This window comes from Coregonus lavaretus (genome assembly GCF_964263955.1).
Source record: "Coregonus lavaretus genome assembly, chromosome: 6".
In the NCBI taxonomy this organism is placed as follows: Eukaryota; Metazoa; Chordata; class Actinopteri; order Salmoniformes; family Salmonidae; genus Coregonus; species Coregonus lavaretus.
In genome coordinates, this window is record NC_139993.1 from 38,341,165 (window position 1) to 38,352,881 (window position 11,717).

Consider the following 11,717-nt stretch of genomic DNA (forward strand, 5'->3'; position numbering starts at 1 on the left):
GGACTCTGTCATCCAGCCAAGTCTCCCAGCTGTATTGGATTCCGCTGCCAGCAGCGTTTTCATTATTTAGTCCGTTCGTAGCGGGTATGTACACGATCAACAAGATCAGTCCAAAACCCACCACTGTAAAAATCCATGGTTGGCAGAATGTTTGTAAACTAAGTCTACAAATTAAAAACATAAAATAACGCCACACTGCAGGTCGCAACAGAGACGCTGCTAGCTGCTATTTTCTTAGTTACGTTCATGGTTACGTCACGTATGACGAAAGCGCGTAAGTGCAAGCCCACAGACACCCATAGAGAATGTATTGAAAGCTTTGAAATTTGAAAAAAATAGATTTTACATGACAGGCTATGAGAGACTTCTGGGCGATTTTCAACCTGACTGAAATCGCCCAAAAACGGGCGGGGCCATTTGAAGCACGACTTTAGCCTGATTTGACATTTAGTGGCAGTCAGATCAGATTAGAACACTGATAACTAGTACTGTTGCCGTGATATAATTGATTAGAAAAAAAATCCATTCCTTTTCCCGTTTGGCAGTGCGTCGCCCATATCGCCCTATTGAACAGGCCGTCCCTGCTCTCCCCCCCTCAGACTGACCGTCAGATGCAGGCCATCAGTCCAATAAACAAAAAAGCAAATTATTATACTCACTCAGCTGTGCCTCACAAGTAATATAACAATCTATTATCAGTGTGATCATATACCTACAATTCAAGCATAGCCAATATGCATGCAGTGATAATGTTTTGGGCCTGTAGCCTACTGCACAAACCTCATTGCTACAGAACTGTTTTTAATTGGTTCATGTTTGCAAAGGCTTATGTTTTTTAAAGTCATGTTTTTTTTAAAATTGAGCGGTCGATCTCCGCTTGCATTTTGACTCAGAAAGCAATCTGACTCAGAAGAGGTTGGTGACCACCACTGGTCTACACAATGTCACCAAATGTTCAGCTGGAATGGATGCTGGCTCTAACACAGGAATTTACTATGAGGTCCGCCATACCCTGCTGAGTGTGAAACACACCTAGACAGAGGCAGCCATGCCTATGTGTGCACTAGGTAGCTGTATACACATGCCAGGGAGCCCTGCCCACTGCCACATTAGCTGCTATTCACTACTCTTGGTTTTTCACTGCCTACATCCAATTTGAAAGTGCCGAAACCCTACTGTTTGACAAAGCTAGAACTATATGTCATCATCAATGGATTTGAGCAACAAAGCAGGTGTCAATCTAGTCTGGGTACCAGTCTTTTTAACTAATATTCCACTCCTTGCCACTCCTGTCATTTACCTCATAGATGTGACTTCTGTTTTGGAAATGGAACACTCAACGATTAATGGTGATTGTATACCTTGCCTTTCATCTGTTTCATGTGTGTTGAGTTGCATTTACTATGCATATCTCACCCATAAGACATAGCTTCTAACTACTATGTCCTGGAAGAGGTCCATGCAACAACAAAAGATAGTGAAAATATGCTGACACCTATTTTCCAGAGAAGTAGTAAAACTCCAGAAACCCCCTCCTTCCCTTAGTACCTCACTACAGGAAATATTTTCTCACCAGAAGAATGCCTGAGCTGCAGTCAGTCTCCTCCTTCAACCTTTCCCAAGCCCTCTTGCTTCCTTCATTCTTTCAAGTGTGCGTACTGTTTTCAAGAGTAGGCCTTGATTCATGGCGGTTCCGTATGAAGTCCTAAGGATGATTCAATGGATCTTTACAAGCTAGCCCACACAAAGCAGTAACCATATCTTACAAAGATAACATTCTCACTCCACACAGGAATCATTGTTCATTTAAATCAACAATATGATTCATTTGAGATAAACAACAATTGAATAAATTGAATAATAAGTGATTCACTTGTCAAGATTGTATATTATGGTGAGTATTTCAAGTGATGTCATCAGGCCATCTGATATGGTAGTTAGAGAAACAATAGGGATACATTGCTCATGAAGTGTATCTATTGAGGTCTAAAAATTATACTGTACATTGTAATCTGTTTGATAACGTTACAAAGTTCCCCCTGCTTTTCCATTGGAAGCTGCCCTCCGTCACGTCACGTCATTTCCGGAGAGGAAAAAACACTGCACATCCAATGGATTAATGCATTTCAACGACTCAAAACCGATTTGATTATCAAAACGGATATTCGTAACGCTTGTTTTTTTTTTTTTTTTTTAGGTGCCAGGCTATATATTTGCGTCGGTGTCAACAAATGACTGTCCTCTTAGAATTGGTTTTTCCAGGTCAGAATATCTAAACTAGCTAGCTACCCAATGCTAGCTGCTTAGCTGATATATTTATGTGACCTAGCTAGCTGGCTACTTAGCGATACAAAATGTTTTGGAAATTAAGCTTTGGTTTGGTTTCTGTGGTTCAAAATAATATTGTATTTGTGTGTCGTCATTTTTAGCATTGTAGGGATGTGTTGACTTATTCCGTTGCCGTTTAAACCCGTTTTTATAGGCACGACTTTACGCTTTGTATCCTTTGGCTGTAGGCTAGCTAGCTTACTAGCTAGTCGAAGGTCAATATTGTTGATGCCAGCTACAGCTGACTACAGTGGGATACTTCTCAACAAACCGTTAGGCTATGCGCAATGAGATGTAAAGCTACTGTTAGGCTATGCGTAATGAGATGTAAACAGAGTGGGTGCTTCAGCTATCCAGATCCACAGTTGCTCATTAGTTAGCTAGCTAGTCATTAGCTAACTGGAAAAGTAGCCATACCCAGTGTTGGCTGAAGTTACTCGATTCTCTCCAACATTAACAATGATCAAGTCGATCACCACGAAAACACCTCAATAACAACAGCCAATACTTGGAAATATGGATTTCATGTGGACTTCAGCCATACTACAAAATCCCCTGATTCTACTTTCAAAATAACCGTTTCAGACAACTGTCTTACTTTTAGATTTTTGCTGACAGGACAACTTTCATGTTTTGTTTTGGAGAGTAGGAATTGACTTTGGATCTCTGGTAGATTTTTGCATGTGTTATAGTTTATTTTCTGCAAAGAATATCCTCTCAGCCTAATAAGAGGTAGGTGTAACTCTTTTTTCTTTAACATAAGATATGTTAGTTTTAGTATTGTTAGTTAGAAATGATGACAACTACATAGTCTTTTTCTGAACAATTTTAACAGTAGTGTAATTGTAAATACAACTTTGGATATCACATTTTGTTATACTCCTTTGTTCTGAAATCCGATCAACATACAATGTTGTCTTTGCCCCCACAGTGGACGATGAATGGCCTATCGGTCAGTGAGCTATGCTGCCTGTTCTGCTGCCCTCCCTGTCCGAGCCGTATTGCCGCCAAGCTTGCCTTCCTGCCTCCTGAGCCTACATATTCCCTCTTGCCGGACCTCGATGGGTATGTGGCCCCAGGGACAGCAGGGTCAGCGGGGCTGAGATCGAGGGGAGGGGTACCTGGAGCGGCTGTAGGGGGTTCAGGCAGCACTGGTCCTGCAGAGGGTAAATGGAAGCTCCACCTGACAGAGCGAGCTGAGTTTCAGTACTCCCAGAGAGAGCTGGATGCTACAGAGGTGTTCCTCACCCGCTCCAGCCGTGGCAACCGGGTGGGCTGTATGTACATCCGCTGTGCCCCCACTGCCAGGTTAGTCGCGCAGAACTGTGTGTGTGCACGTGCGTGTACCTTGGCTCATTTATGTCATTTTGTCTGACTATGTGTCACGCTTCCTCTGATAAACTCTTTCCCCTTTTAGTCTTGTCTTCTTTTTGTAATGCCATTATTCTTGTGTGTCCTATTTCCTTACTTCCTGTACTTGCATCCTCATTGGCAATCTCAAATCTGTTCTGTTTCCTCATTCATTGTTTAGGCCATCTCTTTTGACCTACGTTTACCATTCTACTTATTCTTACCCCAATTTATGCTCACATTTTTGCCTGTGGTCTTGTAAGATAGTCTGATTTGTCTATTGGTCTTTGATCGTCTGGTTTGCTGAGTTTATACCTCAGTATGTCTTCATATTGTATGGCTTCAGGTAGCCAACTTGTTTCTCTTGTTGGTGTTCAGTAATCAACTAAATTGATTTGAGAAGACATGGACTGGGTCTTGTTACACTTGAGTAGTGCCAGTGTAACACATGAATGCAATGTAATATGGCAATCCTTGTTCAGGGTCACATTTTGACCAAAACGCCCAAGAGCAAAGATATGACTTACTGTATGGGAGAGGCCCAGTCTATTTAAAGAATAGAGAGGATCCAGTCGCTTTAGGGAGCACAGCTCACATTCATGAATATAAAGCACATGGATTGTGCCTGGGGTATAGCAACCCTATTATTAATGTAGTACAGAACAAGCAAAAAGACCTGATTCAAACTTAGTGAACTAGTCCTCTCTTGAGTCTGTGGCCATAACCAATTGACCTTATACTGCACATTCATGTCCCATGCAAAGAGGTAATTCCTGAGGTTTCAATGGAAATCTGCTATTCACACAGTACAGGTCAGTATACGTAAAAATACCAGGTAGAGTCCATAGCCGCAGGACATAGGAGTGTTGGAGGTGCTGCAGCGCCCTCTGATAAATGTAAATACATTTGTCAAAATTATATAGCCTAATTACTCCTATCTGTAGCCTACAGACGTCAATAAAATCATTCAAAATACCAGAGAGTCGCAGTTTGGGCAGCGAGTGCCAACTGCTTGTTGCTTTAATAATAATAATAAATATAATCTATAGAATGGCTTTGGAATCCCTAAGCCTGGCAATCTGACTGGTAAACTCATGGGTACACTCACAATGGCTGCCAGTCCTGACTTGAATGGGAAACTCTGTTCTATGGATTATATTATTATGGTTGTGGCTGTAAGTGAACAGCTATAATCTGCCTTTTACAAAATTTCAAAATACAATCGTGGGAAAAACATAGTTTATAAAGCAAATGCATACTGCTGAAAATAGCAGACTAATCTGTCTGTAGAAGCGACCAAATGTTTTCTCAACAACTCTACATTTTGAGCGAACATCACTTTAGATATTGGCATAGGAGCATTGGCCATCACCGGTGAGTAGCCTATGCATATTCATGCTATCTTCATCATTGGGTGAGTCAGTGCCACTGGATAGTTTATTTAGTAGCCTGTACTGTAGCCTATTTATATTTCATCCTAATATTGTTCAATCTGCGTGTCTCCCCTCTTTTCATTGGCCTGGGCTTCTGGTTGCACCCCCAACTCAAAACATCTTCCCGCGGCTATGGTAGAGTCCATCTTTTTAACCTAGTCGTTGCTCTGTGGCTTCTCTCACCAGGTTCACAGTGCTGTTCTCCCATGGCAACGCTGTGGACCTGGGCCAGATGAGCAGCTTCTATATCGGCCTGGGAACGCGCATCAACTGCAACATCTTCTCCTACGACTACTCCGGCTACGGCGTCAGCACGGGCAAGCCTTCCGAGAAGAACCTCTACGCTGACGTTGAAGCTGCCTGGCAGGCCCTGCGCACACGGTACGTACGGCACTGCCGCAACGCAGTCAGTGTGGGAGATGTCACCTTACAGAGAGAGGAGGGGTGGTGTGGGTGGGGTCATTTCACACAAGGAAAGGCTAATGGACTGTTTCATTAGTTTGATGGGATGCTGTGCTATCAATGGCTGCCCTGGGATGGATGGATGTTAGAGTTATGGAGCTACAGCTATAGGATTAGTTTTTATGTTAGACGTGCCATGTTCACAGACATTTGTTACCCGTCAACTCCTAGATCTATGTGATAAAAGTATGTATTATCATTCTATATTGTCATAGTTTAGGAGCTTCATAGGAGTGATTTCTATTCAAATTGTTTTAGTGTTTGCCACTACAAGCTTTTCCCTGACATGATCGTGTTTTATTCCACTCTCCCTGGATGTGATCAGGTATGGCATCAGCCCAGAGAACATAATCCTGTACGGGCAGAGCATTGGCACCGTTCCCACGGTCGACCTGGCATCACGGTATGAGTGTGCCGCCGTGGTGCTCCACTCCCCCCTCACTTCTGGCATGCGGGTGGCCTTCCCAGACACGAAGAAGACCTACTGCTTTGATGCTTTTCCCAAGTGAGTAACCTACAACACCTTCCTCTTATCACCTTATCTCCATCTTCACATAATTGCAGATTTAACAAGATTAGCAGATAATTGCAGAACTGGAAATGTCAGTGGCAAAATATTTCTGTCCAACTAAAAGAAGAAGAGCTGCAATCTCTTTCATAGCTTCCATGTATTTTATTATTCAGTCTCTCTCCTTCTCGCTCCTCCTCCCCCTCCCTGGGGAATCAGCCTTAGCACATATGAGTCATAACTGAGTCATCTCTCACTCTGCATCAGATCATAAGCAGGTGTCAGAAACACTGACTCCTCCAGTCATTTATCATATCATCGCCCATTATTATGTAAAATGTGGTTGTGTGGTATTTGAACCATTAGGATCACATGCTGGTTCACTGAATAGGATTCCATTACAGTCCAGTTCCAGTACCAGGCAGTGCCAGTGTAGGAGTAGAGTAGGTGGTGGGGAGGGGGCTGGGGATGCCTCTTGTCTGTGGTGAAAGCCTCCAGTGTTCTCCTCCACCCGCCTGAGCTCTCCCACCCCTGGGCCCCTGTTGCCCAGTTGGCACTCCCCAGCCCACACTACACTCGGCTCCCATACTCAATACTCCATCTAGTCAGAGTGGACTCCCAGTGATGTGATACTAGCTTAGTTCAGATCTGTATTTGCAGTTATGGACTAGCAGATGGAGCTGAGCTGATTTGGGAAATGCATTTACATGCAGCAGGATTGTGTTCTCATTATTATCCCCTTCCTGTCCTGTTTGTCCCTCTACCTGCTAGACAACAGTTGCTGCTCACTGCTCACAGCTGCAGGGCATTTTGCACTAACTGGCAATGCTAGAACAGACTGTACAACGCTTTCTATCCACGGTTACCCTTGAAGAACATACTTGCCCATTAGTTATAACAATGTTGTTACATAATTCCTATCGTACATTGCCATCTAGAGACTACCTTTGCTTCCTTTATCCCCAGTCACTAACTCCTTTGTCCATTGTCTCTCTGTCAGCATTGAGAAGGTGTCTAAGATCACGTCACCGGTGCTGATCATCCACGGGACGGAGGACGAGGTGATCGACTTCTCCCACGGCCTGGCTCTGTTCGAGCGCTGTCCCAAGGCCGTGGAGCCACTCTGGGTGGAGGGGGCGGGACACAACGACATCGAACTGTACAGCCAGTACCTGGAGCGCCTGCGCCGCTTCATTGGCCAGGAGCTGGCCGCACAGCACGCCTGAACCCCCCCCCCCACACCACCTCCAGGCTCCAACTCTCCTCTGGCTCCCAACTGTTCCCCTGGGTCTAAGTGGGTCAGTAGGAATGGATGGCTCTGTCTGGTTGGAGGGGTGAATCCTGGGCTCTCAGAATGAATGATCCTTCAGCTTTTGGGGCAACTTTGTCTGGATGCTCGCAGCCCTGTCTTTTAGCTGTTTTCCTCTTTTTCTGTCTCTGTCACCTGTCATTTATCCTGGTCAGGGAATCTAGTCCACCTCCCTTCCTCGGACAGTGAAAGAATGCAACCCAGGCATGGAGGGTTCTCTACCTTCTGTCTGTTGGTCTGTCTAAAGCCTCTCTCTACCCCAGGCTAAAACAACCTCAGACAGGTCAGGTGTTCCAAACACATGTACTGTTTAACCTCTTCTGAGACGTTTACACATGATTCCATTTTAACTAACAACCCTAACATGGGCAAATCATCGAGTGATGGAAGTCTGTTTTGAGCACTGACATTTTGGCATTTAATTTGGATGGGGGAATAATGTTCGTTTTTCTCTTTTTTAACACAACGATGACACTGAGCCACTACTTTACAAATCCTGTGGTGTTGACATATGAGTATAACTGCGTCCTGTTTGAATGCAGGTTTGTTGCTAATGTTTCGTGTGGAATCTTTTAATTTCTTTGCTCTCTCTCTCTCTCTCTCTCTCTCTCTCTCTCTCTCTCTCTCTCTCTCTCTCTCTCTCACTCCCTCTCTCTCTGTCTCATTTACAATTAAGCTGTCAGACTAATAGTCCATGTCTATGAATAATTTGTTTCATAGACATAAATCTTACGTCTTTATGATTATTAAGCAGGATTTATTTGAATATAAAAAGTGATTTGAGCAAAAAAAAAAATTTTTTGAAGTTGCTGAACATTGCTTTGGCTAAAGTCCAAAATCTCTCTGCCAAATTAATTGTTTCAAAAGCATCGTTAAGTCGCTAACATCTCTCTAAGGCATAACCACTCTCATGTTTCACTCCCTGATCCATATTCTACAGTAGTTGTACTGCAATGGATGTTATGGACATGTGAGTTTACCTTTGGAACACAAACTAAGTCCTGCCACATTCTCTGAGTTAAGGAGGCATTAGTTGGTCTTTACTTACACTGAACTCAATGCACCTCTTACTGGGTTTCTATATGAGATGTTTTCTAAAGGCTTTTAAAAATCTTTGTAAGTGATTTACAGAGTTGTACATATTCAATTTCACTTTAGTTATTTAATCCCTCCAAAAACACAGTCATTGTAAATTACTAGGCTTATGCTGGTAATGGCCATTCGCATAGTAAATTGGGTCAGGTCAGTTGAGACTAAGCTGGATGGAGTATTAACTGAAGTTGCTGCTAAAGATGAGGATCAAATGGATTAAAAAGGGTCAAACCCTCCACATCCATTGTGTACATTAATGCTGCTTAGTTTGAGGAGAAATGTAACAGTCATACATGTTATTTTACGCTGTACAGTGGAATGGATCCAGTGATGTACAGTACTCTCTGCTGGTGCCATGTCATGTTGCATGTTTGATTGGTTGCTGTTTTGCTTAATTTTAGGGGTGATAACATGGAATAAGATGTGGTCTAATTTGTTATTCACTAGGTGTATTTCTAGCAGGCTCCCTTTTCAGCTCCAACTAGCCCTTTTCACTGACTTCCTACTGTTGCCACACTATTTCAGACAGACTTAGGATTCCACCATTTCTGACCGACTGTGTGAAAGTTGACTCGACCGAATGCCCAACTTCTCTGGCATACAGGGTCCACCACCACTCACAAGATAGTGGAGGTCCTTTGTTTTGGGGGAGTCAGGATTACTTGTACACAGCAACCAAATTTTAACAGTAAATGTTCTGTCTAGAACAAAGCATACCTGTTCTATTGGTATGTTCATCAGAACCAAAGAAAAGGTCCTTCACATCACCCATAGTACTTAGGTTTCTTGTCAGTCACCACAAACAGATAGGGAACAAAAGTTGTGCGCCCTGAATCAGCCAGGATATGCTCTTGTTCATGCTGCTTATAGTTTGGTTTGGGACAGCTTAAGCGTGTTTACTCCCTATTATGGACGATTGTATGGAGAATACAAGCAATACAACATATTTGTGTCTGGGTGGCCTGAGATAGGAGCATGTGTGTGTGGCAGGTGATGGACTGTACTTGGAGTGTGAGAGGAGTTCCAGACAGACACATTCAGAGCTTTTGTTTAAAGAAACTAAGTTATATAAATGTATTTTTTTATGTATGTACTATACTACATTGTTTGCAGATTGTTTATTTTTTGCTGAGTGTTGGGATCCAATTGGATGATGGGGGTTGGGATGTTATTATTGTATCCAGTTATGCATTGTTTATTATTTACAACTTTGTTATATTTAGTTTAAAATATTTTTTTCCTCAACCCCCCCCCCCCCAAAAAACAACAACATCTTAGAAAATAAAAGAATGAATTGATCAAATTAGCCTTCCATGTCTGTCTTGATTCCTATTATGTTTACCCCATTGGTGTAGCACAGCTCTATGTAAAGTAAAGGTTAAGTCCACTCAATACACCAGTTTCCCTTTCATCTCTGTGATTCAGCTTTGGCATGCCGTAAAGAAAGCGCAGAATGAGTGTTGGATCAGGTTTCAGAGGACTAGTCTACCAGCTGCTATACGTATAGTATAGTGTATAGTGGTATAGTGGGGGACCAGATTAGAGGGCATGGTATTGGGGAATGGAGAGCCCAGCAAAATAGGCTTAGCTATTATCTGTGACAAAAAGATTCAAATGATCTGTCTGTTTTATTTTTATAGTACAAGCCCTTCCAGTCTGTCCAACCTCTCTTCACAGGCTAGGACGAAGGGTAGTGGGATGTAGCACTGCCAGATGGGTCTTAAGTACTGCTCCCCCTCCCCCCAAACACACACACACACACACACTTCTCCCAACTCTTCTCAATGGGCTACATACATGAGCACACACAGTCTCTCTCACACAAATGCTCTTATCGCTTGACACAGAGATTAAGGCAGATGCAACAGCACTCCCCTTCTGCCAGGCTGCAGACAGCACAATCGGAAGTTAGAGACTGAGTGACCCACTGTAGCAGCACAATCACTTCCACTGTCACCGCCTTGCACTTATACAGTCTACATGGACCATTCATTCATCCATGTTAACTTAGACATGCAACTAGCAGGCTGCTACTAGTAATAGTACTGCTACTACTGTTGCAAATAGTAAGTGTGTCCTTTTTGCTAGACAGAGCAGCCAGAACTGTTCATACATTCTAGGAAATCTTAACAAACGTCTTCCATGAATTTATGTAGTTTTATTAAGTCCCTATAGGCTGTGTCTCAATACTTTCCTTCAATGTCACTGACACTGATGGCCGAATAGACTGGATAGGTTTCCACCATCTTGCTGCCACCTGGCATATTCTGCCAGATCAACGCTCATAGAGGAAAGGACACAAGGAAAGGATTATGGACGCAAGTTTAAATTATTGAGCCACAGCCCACCCTGTTGCAGAGCACATCAGATACACCTGTCTATATAAGGTCCCACAGTTGACAGTGCATGTCGGAGCAAAAACCAAGCCATGAGGTCGAAAGGAATTGTCCGTAGAGCTCCGAGACAGGATTGTGTCGAGGCACAGATCTGGGGAAGAGTACCAAAACATTTCTGCATGCTGTGGGGATGTTTTTCAGCGGCAGGGACTGGGACACTAGTCAGAATCGAGGCAAAGATGAACGGAGCAAAGTACAGAGAGATCCTTGATGAAAACCTGCTCCAGAGCACTCAGGACCTCAGACTGGCAAAGGTTCACCTTCCAACAGGACAGCGACCCTAAGCACACATCCAAGACAACGCAGGAGTGGCTTCGGGACAAGTCTCTGAATGTCCTTGAGTGGCCCAGCCAGAGCCCAGACTTGAACCCGATCTAACATCTCTGGAGAGACCTGAAAATAGCTGTGCAGCAACGCTCCCCATCCAACCTGACAGAGCTTGAGAGGATCTGCAGAGAAGAATGGGAGGAACTCCCCAAATACAGCTGTGCCAAGCTTGTAGCGTCCTATCCAAGAAGACTCAATGCTGTAATCGCTGCCAAAGGTGCTATAACAAAGTACTGAGTAAAGGGTCTGAATACTTATGTAAATGTGATATTTCCGTTTTTTATTTGTAATTTGCAAAAATTTATAAAAACCTGTTTTTGCTTTGTCATTATGGGGTATTGTGTGTAGATTGATGAGAGGGGGAAACAATTTAATCCATTTTAGAATAAGGCTGTAACGTAACAAAATGTGGAAAAAGTCAAGGGGTCTGAATACATTCCGAAGGCACTGTATATATTAAAGTGACTCGTCATTGTCCAGGAAGTAGACTTGTAGTGTTTTAACTTTTGTAG

The 11,717-nt window shown here is 43.2% G+C and overlaps 1 protein-coding gene across 1 annotated transcript; it reads left to right on the forward strand.

Annotated features, from left to right (window-relative positions):
- The first annotated feature begins 2,120 nt into the window (after positions 1-2,120).
- Positions 2,121-9,781, forward strand: LOC311131463 (alpha/beta hydrolase domain-containing protein 17A-like). Its single transcript, XM_084164477.1, has 5 exons — positions 2,121-3,060; positions 3,260-3,636; positions 5,298-5,492; positions 5,899-6,078; positions 7,082-9,781. The coding sequence occupies exons 2-5, from the start codon at positions 3,266-3,268 to the stop codon at positions 7,305-7,307; spliced, it is 972 nt and encodes a 323-aa protein (XP_084020603.1). The 5' UTR covers positions 2,121-3,060; positions 3,260-3,265; the 3' UTR covers positions 7,308-9,781.
- Positions 9,782-11,717: the final 1,936 nt, after the last annotated feature.

Coding starts and splice junctions, on each gene's coding strand:
- LOC311131463 (XM_084164477.1), top strand. CDS start 3,266: ATGAATGGCCTATCGGTCAGTGAGCTATGCTGCCTGTTCTGCTGCCCT. Junction 5,493..5,898: donor TGGCAGGCCCTGCGCACACG/GTACGTACGGCA, acceptor GGATGTGATCAG/GTATGGCATCAGCCCAGAGA. Junction 6,079..7,081: donor TGCTTTGATGCTTTTCCCAA/GTGAGTAACCTA, acceptor TCTCTCTGTCAG/CATTGAGAAGGTGTCTAAGA.